Below are 23,258 nucleotides of genomic sequence, written 5' to 3'. Positions count from 1 at the left end.
ATGCAAGACAATTCAGATGGAGCCTTTCGTTTCATTTGATGTGATACTACAGAACTCGAGAGAAGCTTGTTGTATTGAGCAATCCTTTTCATTGCTAGCCTCCAATATCTCATATGTTAGAATCTTTTCTGATAGATATTGCCTGTGAAGCTGGAGTCTGTCAGGGCACTGCAGTGGTCATCAGCGGAAGTTCCTTCTAGCATTAGGAATTACTGTGACTTCTGGCAAATCTAGGACAATTAGGGACAGGCAACAAATGCTAACCTTATCAGTGAGGCTGACTTCCCATAAAATATTTTGTAAAAGGTTACTGTAGTGATTGTTCTGAGGTCAGCCAGGTGGATGGATTGGATTCCCATGATTGGACCAGGGTAACAGCCCCAATCAGGGAGCCCTGGCTGACAGATATGAGCAGAGTATTAGAGATTCTATTCACTCAGAGAGCTGACTGAGAGGAGGCCGGGCTAGTGTCAAGAACTCTCCGTGTGTAAATAAAGGATGACTTGGTGATGGGATACCGGCCTCTGTAGAGTCATTTCAATTACCACACCGCAGCAGCAGGAACCTCAAACGATTTATGATTTATTCAAGAAGGTTGCACAGTTTTTCTGCCTTATAAGAACAGTTGCAATTGACGGAATTAAACATTTAAACTTGAAAGTTTGCACAGTACTGTAAATGGACTGTGTTATTGTTGTACTGAATGGGAATGTACAACTTCATCCCCAGACTGTGCTACATTAACTGATCTCACACCAGACTGGGGTTCAACAGTGACAATTGGCTCAGGCTTTTGTTTTTTGTAAAATTATGGAACCCAGCCTATGCCACCTGAGCCACAAGACACTCTGGCAATCTTGTGGATTGAACAGAGGCAACATAACTCACTTGAGCAAGGTAAGCTCCATTTGAATTTTAAGAGCCACAAGATTTCACAGAGGCTGTTCTATTATTTGTGAAGGAATTCTAAACTCAACATTGAAACCAGATTATCACAGCAACTAGAAACAAATTAGGAATTAATGCAAATATTGTTTTTAACTTTATCTGGAGCTCATCAGTTGACAGTGGATGAACATGAGATTGAAATCAACTGTGAAATCCTCAATGACCAAACAACATGTTGATGCTCATTGGAAAAGCTCTCACATAAGGAATAGCCACTTTGTTAAGATATGATGTCACTGTTTGAGGGATAAACAGATAAATGTCAGTGTTGTCAGGCTATAAAGGGATGACAGTTGAAGTGTAGGGAGAAGGGTGGAGAGGATAAAACTTAGAACACTTTGTGTGGTGTCATTCTTTGACTTTGTTTTTGAACAAACCATACGGCTTTACAAGTTTAGTTGGCATCCTGAAAATCAGCAAATTGTTAAAGCCTGCAGTGTGTTGCCTTTGAGTTGAAAACTTTGCTCACAGTGACATCTACTGCCAAATAGGAATACCTCATAAAGAGAACCATCAGCGTACTGCATAATGCCATGGCCCTGTCGCTGGTCCAGTACCCAATCTCCCTGATAGTGGCTCCCATACCTGAAATAAGAGGGAAAAATAGGAGTCATTTTTTAATTCAACTTTTGAATAAATTCACAAATGATTCATCTGAAAGCACCAAACTCAAAACGTATGGTTAGTTTGTTAACCCACCTGCACCCCGGTTGCCAGTCGGGCACACAACTCAATTTGAAACTAAAATATACAGATCAGGAGATTTAATCCCTTGGAGATGATGGGTTTTGCTGATCCCAAGGGCGGCCATTTTAAAGGCACTATTGTTGACCTTTGAACCCCTGGGTGAGATGGGGCTATCTGCTAAGGTTCTTGCCCTGATCATTATGTAGCGTTCACTGTTGGAATGGGCACATTGGGTAAGGAGGAAGTGGCCAATGCTGCCATTTCCCCTAGGTGGACTAGCCAGCCAACAGTCATTTCTTGTGCCTGCAGATAAATAATGAGTACTGGGGAAGTCACCAGAAATTTTTAAAGCCCATGGATTCACACTATAACATGAGTCAGCAACTTGGATTTTTTTTAAATAAAGGCAGAGAAAGTGCTGGCTAAGTATTAGAGGCAGGCACAGTCAGAGGACATCAATTCAGCTGCAGCTGCAACACTGCCAACTTACTGTTGGAAAGTTTTTTGCTGTTGCTGTTGTTGATATGCTCAAAGTGCAGAAAAATAAATAAATCTGTTCTCTGCAGGCTCCAGACCGTCTGCTGGAGTTTCCTGAAGCGAAGCGAGACAAAGAGGAAGTACCATAAGATCCAGTACAGCAGGCGCAACTTCACATTTAAGCTAAGCACAGTACAATCCATGCTTTGCTGCCAGGTATGACTTCCTCACTGAGGTAAACTTTTAATTGTAAATTCCTTTATTACCAATTATCTTAAAATCTTTATAAAATTTTCATAATGTTTTTCTTCAGGAAATAACAGACAATAGTCAAGGGTCACCAGTACACAAATTTATTGCTGAAACTGCATCAACAATAGCCTCAATGAAGAAAGCCAAGATGGCAGTTGGCCACCTTCACCCTACTCTCTTTTTAAGCTGCATTTATTCTGTGGAAATCAGTCTCAAACTGTTAAATAAGTACTAAATAAGGTAGTGAAAAGTACTGGAAAAGAAGAAAGAACTTCTATTTATAGATAACATTATGTGCAATTCTGGTCTGCTTTCTATCGGAAGGATGTTGTGAAACTTGAAAGGGTTCAGAAAAGATTTACAAGGATGCTGCCAGGGTTGGTGGATTTGAGCTATAGGGAGAGGTTGAATCGGCTGGTGCTGTTTTCCCTGGAGCGTCAGAGGCTGAGAGGAGACCTTATAGAGGTTTACAAAATTATAAGAGGCATGGATAGGATAAATAGGCAAAGTCTTTTCCCTGGAGTGGGGGAGTCCAGAACTAGAGGGCATATGTTTAGGGTGAGAGGGGAAAAATATAAAAGAGACCAAAGGGGCAGTTTTTTCACGCAGAGGGTGGTGCACGTATGGAATGAGCTGCCAGAGGTGGTGTTGAAGGCTAGTACAATTGCAACATTTAAAAGGCATTTGGATGGGTATATGAACAGGAAAGGTTTGGAGGCATATGGGCCAGGTGCTGGCAGGTGGGACGAGATTGGATTAGGATATCAGGTTGGCATGGACAGTTGGACCAAAGGGTCTGTTTCCATGCTGTAGATCTCTATGACTATGTCCTGATAATGTTTCATGGTGTTTCAGAGCTTAAACATACAGTCCCTCCGTACTGGCACACCATGGTTGCAGCATCTACTATCTGTAGGCTACACTGCAACAACTTGCTAAGGCTTCTTAATAGCACATCCTAAACCTGTCAAAGTCAATTGACATGTGGAAATATCATGACCTCCAAGTTCCCCTCAAAATCACCAGTTACCGCAAACTAAAAGTATATTGCTGTTCCTTCATCAAAGAAGCTTCCGATATCAAAATCTTGGAATTCCCTATCCACCAGCAGTCACAGCACCTTCACCATACAGAACGTATTGGTTCACATTACCACTTTTGCAAGGATAATCAAGAATATGTAATACATGTTGACCTTTCCAGTGAAGCCCATATACCAAGAATGAAGGAAAGAAAACAGCTGAATTACCTGCGAAATCTCACAGTCACATTTATTCACAGACAGGTGAATACTGCCAACACTAGTACAGTCTGTTTGTGTTTCTGGTGTTGGTTGAGGGTTTAAGCATTCCCTGGAACACCAGGAAAAGTCCATTATTTGTTTTAATATCTCATCCAAAATGTAGCTCTTCTGACAATGCCACCTTCACTCAGTACTGCAGTGAGGTCAAAAATTCAGGTACCAGAAGTGGGATCTCTAACTTATAGCTCTCCAACACAAAGGTAAGAGAACAAATACTCAGACACTTCATTGACAACAACACCACTCTTACCTAGTCTGTCTTTAGCCAGTACTGGAATTACAGTCCATCTGGTCCAAAACCCAACTGGGGAAAGACCAACTCCTTCAGGAGCGTCTCACATAATTCTAATCAGAGCAATTCAGGTCAGAAACTGACTCTGTTAAGTTATACTGGCACACTTAATTTGTAGTAATGTACTCTTCGATCAATGTAATATTCCTGTTGTGAAGACATTCACAGCTCTCAGTGGCAGGTCAAAGCAGGAGTATTACTGGTAGCAATAAAAAAACTGATTTGGACAGTTTATGCCTTCTCCTCAAGACTGACTCCAGACCATGGCCATTTTATGTACTCCTACCCATTAAACTGCAGAAGTAATCTTGGCAAGCCCTCTAACTGCAATTGGAGTAAAGGCCTCATTCAATGTAGCACAGACTCAAGCAGACAAGAGAGGTTTTAGACTCCGATCTGTGCAACACCAGCCAAATTAGTGGCATGAAGGGGAGGAACCAACAATTGGCCTTAATGTTGCTGGCTTGTGGGAAGTGGGAGTGAGGAAAATCAGCAAGGGTTTCCGCTCCTAAACACTATCTAGTACTCTCTGTTGGAAAGTGCAGGTGTGTGGACATAAGGTGCAGCCAACATCAGCCTCCGCTGTGGTTTACCAGGGTCAAACATTGGCCAGCCACATTTAACTAAGATCAAAACTGGATGGGGTAGGGGAACATGTAGGAAACTGCCTTGCTGATGAAGAATTTATTAAAAATGTTAATAACATTTGAATAAATTAATGTTTTCACATTTCAACTAAAATAGGCGTCTAGTTAAACAAAAAATCTTTTGGCAGCATATTTCCACATTTGGAATTGCCAGACGCCCACTGAAAAACTTGACTATCCAGTTCAAGACAACTGAACAGTCTGCCAAAACACACAAAGAAAGACTGCTTGAGTAAGATACTGTTGAACTGCACTCCTGTATCACTCAGTGTCGATGGAACATTACTCAGTGTGCCTGTCGAAATGTATGCCAACATTACTCAGTGCCTGTGGAATTGTACCTCAACATTATTCAGTGCCTGTGGAAATCTACACCAACATTACTCAGTGCCTGTGCAACTGCACTCCAACATTACCCTGTGGCTGTGGAACTGTACCTCAAAATTACTCAGTGCCTGTGGAATTACACCCCACTATTTCCTTTGACAGAAGTTGGCTTGAGGCAGATGGCTCATCTCCAAATCCTTTCTATCGACTTTAGCTGGAATGTCTATACATCGCAGGAGTTTCAAGTTTCTGACATTATGATCAAGTGATCAGCCAGAGCTATTTTAAAAGTCCAACAATAGCATTTAAACACAAAATTACATAAAGAAATACAGTTTTGCTTTAATTTCTCATCATGCCCTCTGGACACAGCAAACTACCATCTGTAACATTGTGGCCCACAGTATCCCTCACTCTACATTATCATCAAGCTGGGAGATCAATCCTCGCCCAACAAAACATGTCAAAGGGCATGCCAGGAGTAGTACCCCAGGGATACCTAAAAAATAAGGAGCCAACCTGGTAAAACTACAATACAGGATTACTTATATGCTGGATAAAATGAAAGTTATGCATGTAATAGATGTATGTAATAGACAGGGTTAAGTGATCCCACAACCAATAGATCAGATGTAAAACCTGCAGTTCTGCCATGTGAAATGTAATGGACAATTAAACAACTTATTGGAGGAGAATACACACATTCTTAATGATTGGTGGTGGTGGTTGGGGGAGCACTGTGGGGTCCCCAGCACATTAGTGTCAAAGACAAAGCTGAAACATTTGCTGCCATCTTCAGACAGAAGTGCCTAGTAGATGATTCATATCACATTTCCTCCAAACTCAGCATCACTGTGGTCAGTCTTCAGCCAATTTGATTCACTCCATGATTATGTCAAGAAACAATTTAAGGAACTAATACTACAAGTCTGGACAACAATAATATGAATGATTTGTGTTCCAGAACTAGCCATGTTCATACCCAAGAGGTACAGTTCCAACACTGGAACATACCCACTGTAATGTGGAAAAATGCCTAGTTATATCCAGTCCATAAAGTGCAACAAACCCGATCTGGTCAATCAGTCTACTCCAGATCATCAGCAAAATGATAGAAGGATCATCAACAGTGTTATCAAGCAAAGAAATAACCTGCTCACTGCTGCTCAGTTTGGGTTTCATCAGGATCACTCAGCTCCTCATTTCATTACAGCCTTAGTCCAAACGTGGACAAGAAAATTTAACTCAAGAGATGAAAGGAGAGTGATTGTCCTTGACAACAAGACAGCATTTGATTGACTATAGCATAAAGGAGCCCTAGCAAAACTGAAGTTAATCAGGTGTAAAGTATTCTGCTAGTGTCTGTATTTCACAGCATCATAGAATCCCGACAATGCAGAAAGAGGCCATTTGGCTCACTGAATCTGCACCAACCCTTCAAACACCATCCCACTCAGACCCAAACCACACACCTCCCCCTCCCCCCCACACCCAATGCCCGTAACTAACACACATGACCTGCACATCCCCAGACACTACAGGGCAATTTTTAGCATGGTCAATCCACCTAACCTGCACATCTTTGGATTGTAGGAGGAAACCAACGCAGACACAGGGAGAATGCGCAAACTGCACACAGACAGTTGCCCAAGGGTAGAAATGATTCCGGGTCCCTGGTACTGTGAGGCAGCAGTGCTAACCACTGTGCCACCATGCAGCCCTTTTGTTGGCAGTCAACCACCTCAGTCTCAGGATATCACTCCAAACATTCCTCAGAGTAGGCTCAATTACCTTCAGCTGATCCAATAATTACCTTCCATCCATCAGGAAGTCAGAAATGGTAATATTCATCAATGGTCATACAGTGTTTAGCACTTGCTATGACAGATACAGAAGCAGTTCTTTTCAATCTGAAGTTTAACAGCAAAACTATTTTCAACATGCTTAGGTTACCAATGAGCAAAAACTTAACTGAACCACATATAAATACCGTGGCTACAAGAAACCATCAGGCTCTAGGAATTCTACAATGAATATCTCCCCTCCTGTCTCCCAATGCCTATCTACCATCCACAAGCACAATCAGGAATGTGATAGAATACTCATCTGCCTGGATGAGCACAGCTACAATAACATTCAAGCAGCTCAACACAGTCCGGGTTAAAATCACCTGCTTAATTCACACCCCATTTATCATGTTCAACATTTACTCCTTTTACACCAGCTTGCACAATGGCAGCAATGTGCACCACGTGCAAGATGTATTGCAGTAACTCACCAAGACTCCTTCTACAGCATTCTCAAAACCGCTACCACTTAGAAGGATAGGGGCAGTAAATATGTAGGGACACCATCACTGTTCTTTCATAGTTTCGTTTAGATTAGATTAGATTCCCTACAGTGTGGAAACAGGCCCTTCGGCCCAACGAGTCCACACCGGTCCTCCGAAGAGTAACCCACCCAGACCCATTTCTCTCTGACTCTCTCTAACACTATGGGTCCACTATCTTTGGATTGTGGAAGGAAACCGGAGCACCTGGAGGAAATCCACACTGACACGGGAAGAATGTGCAAACTCCACACAGACAGTCACCCGAGGTGGGAATTGAACCCAGGTCCCTGGTACTGTGAGGCACCACTGAGCCACCATGCTGCTCCAAAATCTAGGTCCAAATCCTAGAACTCCCTTCTTAATTGCACTGTGGGTCTTCCTACATGCCAAGGAGTTTGAGAAAGCAACTCACAATGTCCAGGACAATTACGAATGGACAATAAGTGCTGGCCAAGCCAGCAATGCCCATACACCATGAATAAACAAATAGAAAAATAAGTACTCAGTGCGTGTGGAACAGTATCTCAACATTAATCAGTTCCCATGGAACAGTACCCTATGATTACTCAGTGCCTTCAGAACTGTACCATAATATCACTCAGTGTCTGTGGAACTGTATCTCAGTATTACATAGCATCTATAGAAAACTGTATTCAAGGATGGAATCCATATTTTCAGGATACGAAGTGGGAAGAGAAAAATGCAAAACATTTTTATATAGTGCAGAAATACACTGTATCTATTTATTTGCTGATGCTCTTTGTTTACTGGCAGGATGAGGAGTTGGTATCACTGGCTGTAGTCTCAGCACAATATAAATGTAGCTACAGATAATATTAAGTTCATTCTCTTTTTCAGTGATTCTGGTTCCCTTGCAATTTCATTTGCTTTTCCAATCGATTTATCTTCTTTCCTGAAGTTGCCTGCTTTTTAAAGTGTCTAATATCTGAATGAGATGGTTATTTATTGTAAATGAACCTGGAGGATATCTCAGCTGAGCCTGTTGCCTTCTTTACCTGATAATTACAAACACATACTTTCCAGTAGGGGTCACTGGAGAACAAGAATTAAGTCTTATTGACATCGCCCTAGCCCTGGGGCACATTACGGTGCTTTGCATGGTTTCCCTGCCTTCAACCCAGTGGAAGGTTAGCCAACTAAGCACAGACAAGTGACTGAACAACACTGTTTAAACACAGGGAGAGTCAGATAATCAAAGCCAATGAAAACAAAATGGATATATTAAAGTTACAAGAAAGATGCTTGAAAGAAGGCAGGCAACACTTCTGAGCAAGGCACCACCATGAAACAAGAGCACAAGGTCACGAAAACATGACTGTATAGATGAGTAACTGCGAGCGGGCATATTAATGAAATCCTTCACAAAAGAATCCACTTGAGATTTGACGGAATGGAATTTGTATTGATGGAGCAACAAAGACTTTCTAACACAGCAGTGCAGGAGTCATTAGTTCTTGTCAAAGCAATCTTTTTCCTCATTAATTGACTTTTACAGTTCATCATTTGCAGAGTACTGTGCCCTGGTCTGTGTTGTGTGCGCAATGAGAACAGAGGCCAAGTTTCTTTGACAGTTTTCTGACAGTCTAATCCTCTCTTGTCCTACTTTAGAGTCATAGAGCTGTATAGCATGGAAACATAGCCTTCAGTCCAACTCATCCATATCCAAAATTAATCTAGTCCCATTTGCCAACACTTGGCCCATGTCCCTCGAAACCCTTCCTATTCATATACCCATCCAGATGCCTTTTAAATATTGTAATAGTACCAGCCAGCACCACTTTCTCTGGTAGATCATTCCACACAAACACATCACCCTCGATATGAAAAAGTTGCACCTTAGGTCCCTCTTAAATCTTTCCCCTCTCACCTTAAACCTATGCCTTCTAGTTTTGGATTTCCCCATCGTCAGGGAAAAGACCTTGGCTATTTACCCTATCCATATCCTCATGATTTTATAAGCCTCTAAAGTCACCCTCTAGCCTCTGTTGCTCCAGAGAAAACAGCCCCAGACTATCAAGCATCTCCCTACAGCTCAAAGCCTCCAACCCTGGCAACATCCTTGTAAACCTTTTCTGAACCCTTTCAGGTTTCACAACATTCTTCCTATAGCAGGGAGACTAGAACTGCACACAGTATTCCTAAAGTGGCCAAACCAATGCCCTATACAGCTTCAACATGATCTCCCAACTCCTATGACCAATAAAGGCAAGCATACCAAACACCTTCATCACTTCTGAAGGCTCAGGATTCCAGATGAACTACACGGAGCTTATCACACTCTGGTACCTTGAGTGCCACATTTCAGATTTTATTGAAAGAATGAGAGGAGAGGAGTGGGTGGATTTCATCTCAAAAATATTGGGAACATTTTCCCCTCTCAGCTATCTTATTTAATGTTTTGGACTTTTCTCTTCCATTTTCAAAAAGGTTTACCATGAGATTTCCCACACAGAAAAATATGTTGATAGGGTAAGATGAAGTGAGGTGGGAGATGGTTTATGTGAAGGATAAACACCAGCATGGACTGGTTGAGCCTAACGGGCTGTTTCTATGATAGCACTATACATAATATTTTGGGACTTTCAAAATTTGGTGGTTAGATGTAGAGCTAAAAGAAAATAAGGAAAGTAAATAAGTGAATGAAGCTGGAAACAGCTATGTTATTCATTTTGCACATGCGTAAATATTGCCTCACTAACTAGGGGGACTTGACAAAGCATCGGTCCTAGGTTCAAATCCCACCTGCTCCACAGCCATGTATTAACAACTCTGAACAGGTTGATTATAAAAACATCAGAATCTCAGTAAGTAGGTTTCACTTACTTATAGTACATTTCTCCTTCTCCTTGTTTCTTATTGTTGTGAAAGGAGCCTCGGTACACCTGGCCCTCTTTATCTATCAGTGCTCCGTGTCCTAGACAAAGAATTAAAGTAGACTTATACATTTTATCAGTAACAGAGGGTCAGCCTCCAGTTCTACAATTATAGTAAATGTCACAAGACACAATGTCAAGTTGAACAGGCAGGCTACATATAGATTAAAAAATCAGACAAAAATACATTCACCTGTTCGGACGCCATAGTGAAACTCTCCTTCATACCGAGTGCCATCAAAGTACTTCATCACTCCAAATCCATGAAGCTCTCCCTGTGAGAACTGTCCACAATATTCATTTCCTATAAAAAAATTAAAAAAAATTTACATTTTTATTATGCTTAAGTTCCTCCATGGCATTGGATAAGGTACTAACTTGGATTGAAAGCCGGTTGGCTGACAGGAAACAAAGAGTAGTGATAAACGGCTCCATTTCGGAATGGCAGGCAGTGACCAGTGGGGTACCACAGGGATCAGTGCTGGGACCGCAGCTCTTTACAATACATATTAATGATATAGAAGATGGTATTAGTAATAACATTAGCAAATTTGCTGATGATACTAAGCTGGGTAGCAGGGTGAAATATGAGGAGGATGTTAAGAGATTACAGGGTGACCTGGACAGGTTAGGTGAGTGGTCAGATGCATGGCAGATGCAGTTTAATATGAATAAATGTATGGTTATCCACTTTCGTGGCAAGAACAGGAAGGCAGATTACTACCTAAATGGAATCAATTTAGGTAAAGGGGCAGTACAGAGAGATCTGGGTGTTCTTGTACACCAGTCAATGAAGGTAAGCATGCAGGTACAGCAGGTAGTGAAGAAGGCTAATAGCATGCTGGCCTTCATAACAAGAGTATAGAAGCAAAGAGGTTCTTCTGCAGCTGTACAGGGCCCTGGTGACCACATCTGGAGTATTGTGTGCAGTTCTGGTCTCCAGAACTTGAGGAAAGACATTCTGGCTATTGAGGGAGTGCAACGTAGGTTCACGAGGTCAATTCCTGGAATGGCAGGACTACCTTACGCTGAAAGACTGGGTATGTATATCCTTGAGTTTAGAAGACTGAGAGGGGATCTGATTGAGACATATAAGATTATTAAAGGATTGGACACTCTGGCAGCAGGAAACATGTTTCCGCTGATGGGTGAGTGCCGAACCAGAGGACACAGCTTAAAAATACGGGGTAGACCATTTAGGACAGAGAGGAGGAGAAACTTCTTCACCCAGAGAGTGGTAGCTGTGTGGAATGCTCTGCCCCAGAGGGCAGTGGAGGCCCAGTCTCTGGATTCATTTAAGAAAGAGTTGGATAGAGCTCTCAAGGATAGTGGAATCAAGGGTTATGGAGATAAGGCAGGAACAGGATACTGATTAAGGATGATCAGCCATGATCATATTGAATGGTGGTGCAGGGCGAAGAGCAAAATGGCCTACTCCTGCACCTATTGTCTATTCCTTCAGGTGCAGAATCTTTGCTAGGTTTTGCTTCAAAGAGCTGCATGCCTTCTCTACCTCATTAAACAGTCATTGTTTCTGTGAACAGTATGTTCTTCCTTCCCAAAGGGGCTGAGTGCCTATGGCTTATGTGTGAGCCAAGGAAAAAAATTTACAAGCAAGCTGTTCATCACTGGCCATCACAGAGAGTCCCAACCCCAACCTTATCCAATACCCACACAGGCACTTTCCACAAGGGACACATTGAGAACATTATTCACAGTAATCTGCAAAATGATCACCTACTTCCACCTCTATAGCATCCTTAGCACTGGCCCAGTGTATCAATTGATAAAAACTTCTTGACTAAGCCAAGTAGGATCCTTGCAACACCTTAAATGTGAGCTCAACTAAAAAGTTCTGCTGTCTGCATCATAACTTGCACCAATTCCTAGTCACTCATTGCCTCTCGGTCTGTTGACAGCACCAGTTTTAAAACTTTATCCCTTCTTTTCAAGTTCTTCTGTGAACTCTGCACTCTTACAATTCTGGTCTCTCATGTATCGGCAAATATAATTCTTCATCATTGGTTGTTGTGACCTCAATTTGCCCCCAAATCACCTCTTTTCAGATGGTCCTTAAAACCTAAGATTTTGGTCATCCATCCTGATACAGCCATTATGTGGGAAAGTGTCAAGTAATATTTGATAGTGTTCATGTGAAGTTTTTTGGAATGTTTTAATAGATCAAAGATGCTACGTAAATGCAAGGTTTTGGTGATCAGCTAAAGCAGCAAGCAAGTTCTAATACTTAAATCAACATTAAACAAAGGATGGGATTAATAGGAACAGTCCAAGAAGAACCTAAAACATTTAAAAACAAAAAAATAAGTTAAGGACATAACATCTGTATAGGAAACAAAGACATTAATTTTAAACTGTTCAGAAACACAAATTGTAATAAAGTACAGAAATGTTTAATTGCATGTATGAAATCACTGAAGTGAAAATGACACACAAGTTCACTTGCTCGATCCCTCAAGATCTTAATTTGCTAAATTATTCTTTTTCTTAAACAGGAATGGGTTTTAAGATCATGTGTAAAAAATCAATTTAACAGATAGCGATTTGACAAGTGTTCATACCAGAGGAAGCCCAGTACCGGATACCGTTCCCTTCTATTTCTCCATTCGCAAACTCTCCTTCATAGTAACTTCCATCCTTCATGAGAAACTTCCCAATACCTAGTATGACCAAAAATAAAATCAATCACAGCCTTTCCTGTCAATCAGTACTAGACAGTTCAAATTTGAACTGTGTGACCAGGTTACAAATCAGAATATTGACAGCAAACAATGACAAAACAGACCTGCCTTACTTTTTTAAAAAAGGGTTTGCTTAGAGAAAGACATTACACCCAGGAGTAAGAAAACAGGAGACAAAGATTGCAACCCAGTTTTGTTTTTAAATCAACTGTAACAAACGGTCAAGGCCATGCTGTGTCAGTTGTCAGAAAGTAGTGCTAATCATATGTAGATGTATTAATAGTTTTGAGTAATGATTTGGACAATTATGGATTGAAACCAAAATGTTGGATTGTAGTCTTTTCTTAAGACTCCAAAATTTAATTTGAAAAATCCAAAAGCTGAGAATCAAAATAGCAAAACTGTATGGAAAGTGTGCCTGAGCTCACTAGGAATAATCTATTAATATCAGTATATGCTGTTCAGTGGAGTCAACAGAAAGGGTAATGCAAGTTTGCAGAGAATGGAAAGGAGCTTAAAGAATCTAAATTTGTGAAAACCTGTCACTGCAGTCTGTGATGTGACTTTGGATTTAGATATAATGTGCACCAGAGTCAAAAGAATTACAGATATCACATATCTAGTCACCTTTCCCTACCCAACTTAAAAACATTAAACAAAAATCTAAACTATATATGGAATCATTGCATATGAAATTATCAAATAACTTAGAGCACTTCAAAATTGGTGGTAGTGGACAGCAAAGAAGGTTACCTCAGAGTACAATGGGACCTTGATTGGATGGGCTATTGGGCCGAGGAGTGGCAGATGGAGTTTAACTTAGATGAATGCAAGGTGCTGCATTTTGGAAAGGCAAATTGGGGTAGAACATATACACTTAACGATAAGGTCCTGAGAGTGTTGCCGAACAAAGACAGCTTGGGGTACAGGTTCAAAGTTCCTTGAAGGTGGATTCACAGATAGACAGGGTAGTGAAGAAGGCATTGAGTACATTTGCTTTTATTGGTCAGTGCACTGAGTACAGGAGTTGGGAGGTCATGTTGCGGCTGTACAGGACATTGGTTAGGTCCTTTTGGAATACTGTGTTCAGTTCTGGTCTCCCTGCTATAGAAAAGATGTTGTGAAACTTGAAAGGGTGCAGAAAAGATTTACAAGGATATTGCCAGGGTTTGAGGGCTTGAGCTATAGGAAGAGGCCAAATAGGCTGGGGCTGTTTTCCTTGACCATTGGAGGCTGATGGGTGATCTTATAGAGATTTATAAAATCATGAGGGGCATAGATAGGGCGAATAGCCAAGTCTTTTTTCCAGGGTAGGGGAGTCCAAACTAGAGGCCATAGATTTAAGGCAAGACGGGAAAGATTTAAAAGGACCTAAGGGGCAACTCCTTCCACACAGAGGATGGTGCATGTATGGATTGAAATGTCAGAGGAAATAGTGGAGGCTGGCGCAATTACAACATTTATAGGCATCTGGATGGGTATATGAATAGGTAGGGTTTAGAAGGAAATGGGCCAAGATTAATTTAGGATATCTGGTCTGCACGAATGAGTTGGACTGAAAGGTTTGTTTCTGTGCTATACATCTTTATGACTCTATGAGAAGGCATAGAATGATAATCAAGCTTATAGAAGCATACCATTTTACAAATATCAGTATTGCTCAGTGGGTAGCATACTAGCCTGAGTTATAAGGTTGTGGATTTGCAGACCCACTTCAGAGACTAGCACTAAAAATCTAGGCTGACTCTTGTGCAGAACTGAGGGAATGCTGCAATATCAGAGATATTGCCTTCCCAGTCAAATACTAAAGCATCACAGGTGGACATAAAAGATCCTATGGAACCATTCTGAAAGAGTGAGGACTTGGAATACAATCTCCTGGACAATGTTTATGTTTCATCCAATATCACTAGAATAGATTATCTGGTCATTATTCCCTGCTGTGTGTAAACTGGCCGCCCTCTTTCCCGTGTTAACTCAGGAGCCTCCACTAAAAGTGCTTCACTGACTGCAAGGACTTTCAGAAAGTTCAAGATTTGGGAACTTGATTTCCAAACACAAGGTCTTCCTTTGTTTGACAATACACAATGGATGTTATACTTCAGAAAGCAGCACATGAATAACTTACCATGCTTTTTCCCATTTTTCCATTCTCCCTCATACTGATAAAAGCTGTTCGGATAAATATACAGACCAAACCCTGAAAGAAATAAAAATCAATGTTCTATTTACAAAAGTTGAATTTCCCCACTTAATTACAGCAGTAAAAAAAAATTCAGAAATCATTTCATTCTGAGCTGAAGTCAGAAACTTACAAAAGAATTTCCAGACCCTGTTTTTCCCCTGACTAATGCAACTAACACTATGGGCAAATTAGCACAGCCAATTTATTTGACCTGCACATCTTTTGGATTGTGGGAGGAAACCCACACAGATACAGGGTGAATGTCAAACTTCACAGACAGTCGCCCGAGGCAGGAATCAAACCCGGGTCCCTGGCGCTGGGAGGCAGCAGTGCTAACCACTGAGCCATCGTGCCGCCATCTTAAAATTTAGAAAATGGTGGAATGAGGTTCCAACCCCTCTTTCACCTGGACTGCTCTTCAGTTTACAGAAAAATTGACATTCCTGTTCTTTGACTGTCTACACCTGAGGGGGAAACAAACCAGAATCGCTTCATGAGAATTACTCCTGGATCTAGCCTAACAGGTCCAGGCAGCAAGCACTCAAGGAGGTTCTTCAGACCAACTGCCAGCCTCTCTCCCACAACAATTTCAGTGCTTGGGTGTCTCTAAAGAAGGAACACATGTTGTCAGCCAATACACCAGAGACTTTCCTGGGTATCAGAATGACTGGAGACCATACTAGACACAGTAACACATTTTGACGTAATATACTCACTTTTATTTTAAGTATAATTTGACATTTATTATTTATTAGACACTTATTATTTTTGCAATCAGAAAGGAGACACTACTGTTAATTTGATTTCTATTGATAACATTTGTGTATCCCAACTGGCATTTAAATGAGTGGAAAATAAAGAAGGACTTTGATACTTTGCCCTCATTCACCCTACTGCCTTCAGTTAAGGACGCATTGCAATAAAGGGATGGGGGTGAATTGTTGAGACATCATTTGTTTTTATTTGTTATTGAGATGTGGTTGGTTATACAAGTAGAGTATTACTCCAACACAGGTTATGCCTGAAACCAATTCAGGTCTGAATTGGAGTCAGTCAACTCTAATGAAAGGGAATATACAGTTGACCACCAAGGGCAAAAATTCATCTTTTCTATAGAAAACTTCTCATTTTCAGGCCAGGATGGTTTGAGGCTTTTTCCCAAATTCCAAAACTTTGAGTCACACAACACCAGGTTATAGTCCAACAGGTTTATTTGGAAGTACTAACTTTTGTAGCACTGTGCCCTCATCAGGTAACTAGTGGGGCAGAATCGCAAGTCACAATTTATAGCAAAAGATCATAGTATCATGCAACCGATACAATATATTGAACAAACCTAGACTGCTGTTAAATCTTTCATCTTTTAGAATGCGTCGCAGGTATCGATTCTTTAAATGTAAATCCCAGAATTTCTTTCAAGTCCCATTCCCAAGATAACTTAAGAGTTTATAACAAAAAAGTGACATCTCAGTTCATAAAATGCAGTAAAAGGTGTGAGGTTCGAGTTTATCTGTATTCCAATCTTGAGTCAGACTGACTCTAGACAGACAGAGAGTGAGAGAGCGCACATGGGTAAGTGTGTGTGGGGTATATGTGTGTGTCTGAAAGACAGTGTGTATGAGAGAGGATCTGCATGAGTGAGAGAGCAGAAGAATGTGTGTGTATGTGTGCTTTTGTGTGTGCGTGAGAGTGTATAGTGTAGTGGGGTCACCTGTAGTGTGACATGAATCCAACGTCCTGCTGAAGGCCTCCTCATGAGTGCCAAATTTAGCTATCAGCCTCTGCTCAGCCACTCTGCGTTGTTGCGTATGCTGAAGTCCGCCTTGGAGAACAATCCCCGTTTGATGATTGTTGCACGGTATCCATTCATCTGTTGCCGTAGCATCTGTTGGGTCTCGCCAATTTACCATGTCTCGGGGCATCTTGCCTGCAGCGTATACGACAGACAACAATGGCCAAGTCACATGCATACATGGTGGGTGGTGTCCCCATGTATAATGGTGGTATCCATGTCAACACTAACACGTCTTGCAGTGGTCGCCAAGACAGAGTAGTACGGTGTTGTAGTCGATGTTGTCCTGAAGTCCGGGCAGTTTGCTGCAAACAATGGTCTGTTTCAGGTTTGGCGGTTGTTTAATGGTGAGAGGTGGAGGCGTAGGCAAGGTCTTGGTGAGGTGCTCATCCTCATCGATAATGTGTAGCAGGCTGCGAAGATATGCCGTAGTTTCTCCACTGCTGGGAAGTACTGGACAACGAAGGGTACCCTATCGGTTGGATCCAGTGTCTGTCTCCTGAGGAGGTCATTACAGTTTCTCACTGTGGCACATTGGAACTGGCAATCGATGAGTTGAGCATCGTACCCTGTTCTTATGAGGGTATCCTTCAGCACCTTCAGGTGTCCGTCGCCTTCCTCCCCATCTGAACTGATCCGTATGCATACGGTAAAAGCAAGGACTGCAGATGCTGGAAACCAGACTCTAGATTAGAGTGGTGCTGGAAAAGCACAGCAGTTCAGGCAGCATCCAAGGAGCAGGAAAATCGACGTTTCGGGCAAAAGCCCTTCATTAGGAATAGAGGCAGAGTGCCTGCAGGGTGAAGAGATAAATGAGAGGAGGGTGGAGGTGGGGAGAAACTGGATGAGGTGGGGGAAGGGGAAATGAGGAAACTGGTGAAGTCCACATTGATGTCTTGGTGTTGAATTGTTCCGAGGTGGAAGATGAGGCGTTCTTCCTCCAGGTGTCGGATGGTGAGGGAGCGGTGGTGAAGGAGGCCCAGGACCTCCATGTCCTCGGCTGAGTGGGAGGGGGAGCTGAAATGTTGGGCCACAGGGCGGTGTGGTTGATTGGTGCGGGTGTCCCAGAGATGTTCCCTAAAGCGCTCTGCTAAGAGGTGTGCAGGCTCCCCAATGTAGAGAAGACCGCATCGGGAGCAACGGATACAAAAATGATATTGGTGGATGTGCAGGTAAAACTTTGATGGATGTGGAAGGCTCCTTTGGGGCCTTGGATGGAGGTGAGGGAGGAGGTGTGGGCGCAGGTTTTGCAATTACTGCGGTGGCAGGGGCAGGTACCAGGATGGGAGGGTGGGTTGTTGGGGGGCGTGGACCTGACCAGGTAGTCATGGAGGGAACGGTCTTTGCGGAAAGCAGAGAGGGGTGGGGAGGGAAATATATCCCTGGTGGTTGGGTCCATTTGGAGGTGGCGGAAATGTCGGCGGATGATTTGGTTTTTGCGAAGGTTGGTAGGGTGGAAGGTGAGCAGTAGGGTGGGAAGAGGTGTAATCCAGGTAGCTGTGGGAGTCGGTGGGTTTGTTAAAAATGTCGGTGTCAAGTCAGTGGTCATTAATGGAGATGGAGAGGTCCAGGAAGGGGAGGAGGTGTCAGAGATGGTCCAGGTAAATTTAAGGTCAGGGTGGAATGTGTTGGTGAAGTTGATGAATTGCTCAACCTCCTCGCTGGAGCACGAGATGGCGCCTATGCAGTCATCAATGTAGCGGAGGAAGAGGTGGGGAGTGGTGCCAGTGAAACTATGGAACGTGGACTGTTCTACGTAGCCAACAAAGAGACAGGCATAGCTGGGGCCCATATGTGTGCCCATGGCTACCCCTTTGGTCTGGAGGAAGTGGGCGGATTCGAAGGAGAAATTGTTGAGGGTGAGGACCAGTTCAGCCAAACGAATGAGTGTGTCTGTGGAAGGGTACTGTTGAGGACGTCAGGAGAGGAAGAAACGGAAGGCATGGAGGCCCTGTTAATGGCAGATGGAGATGTAGAGGGATTGGATATCCATGGTGAAGATGAGGTGTTGGGGGCCGGGGAAACGGATGTCTTGGAGGAGGTGGACGGCGTGGGTGGTGTCTTGAACGTATGTGGGGAGTTACTAGACTGGAGAGGATAGGACAGTGTCAAGGTAGACAGAGATGAGTTCAGTATGCATACGGCTTGTCCGTTGGGGATGGCTGTTTTAATATGTAATAGAGAAGTGCACTTCTCTAGCTTCCATCCTAAACATATTCGGCACCCAAGAGGATGGCCTTAACAGGGACCTTGGGCTCATGTCACACTACACACTATCATGCACACACATTCTTACATACTCACACAGTGTTTGTCTGTCTGTCTCTCTCTCTCTCACACACACACACACACACACACACACACACACCCGGTCACACCCTCTCGCAGGCTTATACTCTGTCACACTCACGCTCTCTCCCCCTCACATGCGTGCGCGCACACACACCCACCCAACCCTATAGGGTGAATTTGCATTTGCATATGCATAAAAGTCATAGAGAATCCGAAAGTGAGAGATTAGACCCCGGCAGTCCTTTGTCTCAGGGAGGGATTGAAGATTAGCAATGACTAAGTCAAACCTTTTCAAAGCAAATATGTCCAGTAAAGATATGTGACAAACACATGTTTCTGTAAATGACAGCCTCAAGACGTTTTAATGTAACTCCTAGCCTGGATAAATAGCAACTTCACTTATTTCTTGTATCTTATAAGTAAGGTGGAGTGTAACTAGAAATGGTGCATGTGAAGATAGACAGACTGAAAGACAGGCAGGATAGGACATTGCTGTTTAAATTTCTAACATCATTTTTCACAATGGAGTACATATCCATCAAAATTGCACCATTTCATTCACACTGTAACTCCTGACCCTGGTTTAAAGTGCATGACTTCCTTTCTTACCTTCGTATACCTACCCATTGTTGAAAAAAATCAATTAAATGAAAGGACTTGTTGTCAAACATAGTGCTAAGAATAGAGTTATCCCCAGTAAGGTTTAAAAGTTAAAATCAAGATCAAATCACAAATGTATTTGCAGAAACATTCTATTTTGTTCAAAAACATACAATAGGCAGTCAGTCCGTGTGACATTTTATAAATTCCTACTTTGGAAATAGAACCGGTGTGAGTCAAGATTGAAATACAGACAGACTCTAACCTCACACCTATAGTGTGTCAGGGCTGAGATATCACTTTTTTAATATAAAATCTTAAGTTATCTCAGGAATGCGACTTCGAAAAAGTTCTTGGATTTACATATTAATGAATTGGTACCTGCAACCCATTCAAAAAGATTAAAGACTTAACAGCAATCTAGGTTTGTTCAATATATTGAATCAATTGCATGATACTGTGAGCTTTTGCTATAAATTCTGTCTTATGATCCTACTCCACAGCTACCTGATGAAGAAGCAGCGTTCCAAAGGTACTCCAAATGAACCTGTTGGACTATAACCTGATGTTGTGAGATTTTTACCATGATGGAATATATTTAATAAGGAGGGAGAGGTGAAAAATAGCCTCCTCTTATGGCTCTGTGTTTGTTATGTTAAAGTAAGCTGTTTAGGTTGTTATTGATTCTCCATATCCTCCACATCAGAGTTTAAACTGTCTTGCAACGACATAACAAGCAGATTGACCACTGCCACTAAGCTAACACGCTTGACAACCAGAGACATGTGGGAAAAATATTAACATGCCAAATACAACAACCAGCAGACAACTTCCCAACTGCACTGTACTGGCTGGAGGTATTACCCCTCTAAACGGCCCGTATCACTGCCCCGTTAACCGGCCGATTCCGGGTCCTCACCGTCCCGCAGCTGTCGTTTCACGTCCCCGACATAACGACCAGTGCCCTGGAGTACCTCCATCGCACGGCGGCCCGAAATCAATAACAGCGCCACCCATTGGTCGAGGCACTGACGCCGTTGCTAGGGGAAACTCACCAATAGCGATTCGGAGTTTCCAGCGGGTCCAATGCTCCCGACCAACGGCCAGCAAGATGATCGCAGGAGGTGGCGCCAGAGTAACGGTCCTCCCAACGTTTGCGCCACCCATAGGCCACTGCTCATACTCTGATGAGGAATCTTCCTGGGCCCAATTGGAAGGACAGGGGAGGGAGAGACATATTGTGCTGAATGGGTTTTGTTAACTTCAGCTGTCTTCTGTCAGCTTCTTGTTCGTTGGTGGTAACCTCATTGCAATAAGATCCCTCCCAGATAGTTCTAGATTTTCTAAGAATTACAAAAAAAAATCTGGATATTGCTGGGAGCAATTCATTGACAAATCACCAGGGCATTTACAAAAAAAAAGTTTTGTTTTCCTGGAATACTTGTTTATTTATACAAATGTCAAAACAAGTTGAAAGTATTTTTGCGCTAAAAGATCATGTGATTAAATCTGCAGGAATTTGTCCAACTTCAGTTGGCAATGCTATGAGGAAACCATGTGACTACCACACCTAAAATTTGATTAGCTTCAACATGCAGTATTCTGTATCTGGTCCTGGCCGCTCAAGCCCAAAGCACAGATTTAGATCCAGATTCCCAAGTAAAATCTCTCACATGAGCTTCATATCTGTACCCTGCTCAGCCCTCTTCTTTATGCTGCAACTCCAGACTTAATGCTCTCCCAGTCCTGGGCTCCACTGGTTCATATTACATATTTAACAGAATTCTTCATCCTTTTGCAAACAAATGGTGTGATCAGACTGCAGAGAGTACAGGAGAGATTCACACACACGTTGCCAGGAATGGAAAGTTTTATCAATTTAGGAAAGCTTTGTTGGACAGGGTTTGTTGCCTTGGGAGCAGAATAAACTTATGGGAGATTTAATTGAGGAGTTCAGAATTCAGAAACCTAAATCGAGTAGATCGGAACAATATATGCCCCCCAGCAGAGAAATAAGCAGCCTGGGGGCATAGATTTAAAGCAATTAGTAAAATGATTTGAGGGGAGTTGAGAATATTTTTCACCCAGAGAGTGTTGGGGATCTGGAACTCACTGCCTGAAAGTGTATAGGTTGAGGGAAAAACTCTTATTGGCCTTTTTTTAAAATCTGGATTTATACTTGAGGTGGGTCTATGGACCAAAAGTTGAAAGGTTAGATTAGACAGGATAGCAGTTCTTTGATTGCCACAGACCTGATAGATCAAATGACCTCCTTTTGAGTTTTATCTGTAAACTTAAGCTTTTATATGTCATAAAATGAATCCTCACCACTGTTCATCATGTTATCTGAGCTAATTGATGGATTTGCTGCCATCATTCTCCATTCTAGTAGGGATCTACAGGGACTGTTTGATCTCGTGAAGGAAATTGCTGGTAGTCTAACAAGAGACTCCTGTCTTGACAATTTGTAGTTTATTGCATGATAACAATTACTTGTATTATGGACTCCAGTCATTCTGATACCTAGGAAAGGCTCTGGTGTATTGGCTGACAACGTGTGCTCCTTCTTTAGAGACACCCAAGCATTGAAATAGTTGTGGGAGAGAGGCTGGCAGTTGGCCTGAAGAACCTCATTGACTGCTTGCTGCTTGGACCTGTTAGGCTAGATCCAGCAGCAATTCTCATGAAGAAATTCTCTGATCTGTTTCCCCCTCAATTGTAGACAGCCAAAGAACAGGAATGTAAATTTTTCTGTAAACTGAAGAGCAGTCCAGGTGAAAGAGGCGTTGGAACCTCATTTCACCATTTTCTAAATTTTAAGATGGCAGCACAGTGGCTCAGTGTGTTCAATTCCTGCCTTATGTGACTGTCTGTGTGGACTTTGCACATTCTCCCCACGTCTGCGTGGGTTTCTTCCCACAATCCAAAGATGTGCAGGTGAAGTGGCCATGCTAAATTGCCATAGTGTTAGGTGCATTAGTCAGGGGTAATGGTTTTTCATTTTGCTGCTACTGATAACAGCCACAATGGAAGTGTTTTTTGAACTTTTGTGGTCAAAATGGAGGATTCCAGCATTTTGTGAGTATAATAGATAATTTCTGCCTTCTCTGCAGCTTTTCTAGATGAATGCCATAAATAATAAACAATTCTCATTTCCTTAATATCTTTGCTTTCACCTCGCTTTAAAGTAGTTTAAATAATGATTCTGTTCTCTTAACAGCCTTATTGAATGAATGCCTCTCTTAGTTGCTCTACGAAATGAATCCTGTTTTTAATCATTTTACACAGCTGATTGATTCTTGCTCTAAATAATGATCCCTGTTGTTTTGACGCCTTTTCTTCCTCGATGAATCCTGCAGCATGGGGTTTAATTAAATCTTTCCTGACTTACCTGCAGTTTAAGTCATGCCTTTCCCATGGCTTCAATGGTCTCCTCACTTTCTTTTTCCATTAGACTTTATTTGTTCAGGTTTCTAAATTGCTCCTTTAACACTTTAATTGTGGCTTCACAACATTGCAAGGTCTGTGTTT

At 42.2% G+C, this 23,258-nt stretch overlaps 1 protein-coding gene across 1 annotated transcript in view; it reads right to left on the bottom strand.

Annotated features, from left to right (window-relative positions):
- The window catches only part of LOC122540113 (MORN repeat-containing protein 1-like), a 44,992-nt gene extending 24,239 nt beyond the window's left edge, over positions 1 to 20,753 (bottom strand). The window contains exons 1-6 of the mRNA XM_043675422.1: positions 20,647 to 20,753; positions 14,987 to 15,058; positions 12,739 to 12,837; positions 10,353 to 10,463; positions 10,110 to 10,200; positions 1,446 to 1,533 (exon numbers count right to left, since the gene is read on the bottom strand). Of these exons, the coding sequence (XP_043531357.1) occupies positions 1,446 to 1,533; positions 10,110 to 10,200; positions 10,353 to 10,463; positions 12,739 to 12,837; positions 14,987 to 15,058; positions 20,647 to 20,707 (522 nt within the window). The 5' untranslated portion in view covers positions 20,708 to 20,753. The remainder of the gene's footprint in view (positions 1 to 1,445; positions 1,534 to 10,109; positions 10,201 to 10,352; positions 10,464 to 12,738; positions 12,838 to 14,986; positions 15,059 to 20,646) is intronic.
- Positions 20,754 to 23,258: the final 2,505 nt, after the last annotated feature.

Source organism: Chiloscyllium plagiosum, chromosome 34, assembly GCF_004010195.1.
Source record: "Chiloscyllium plagiosum isolate BGI_BamShark_2017 chromosome 34, ASM401019v2, whole genome shotgun sequence".
Taxonomy (NCBI): Eukaryota; Metazoa; Chordata; class Chondrichthyes; order Orectolobiformes; family Hemiscylliidae; genus Chiloscyllium; species Chiloscyllium plagiosum.
The sequence above is the reverse complement of the archived record's forward strand: the minus strand, read 5'-3'. Positions and strand labels throughout refer to the sequence as shown.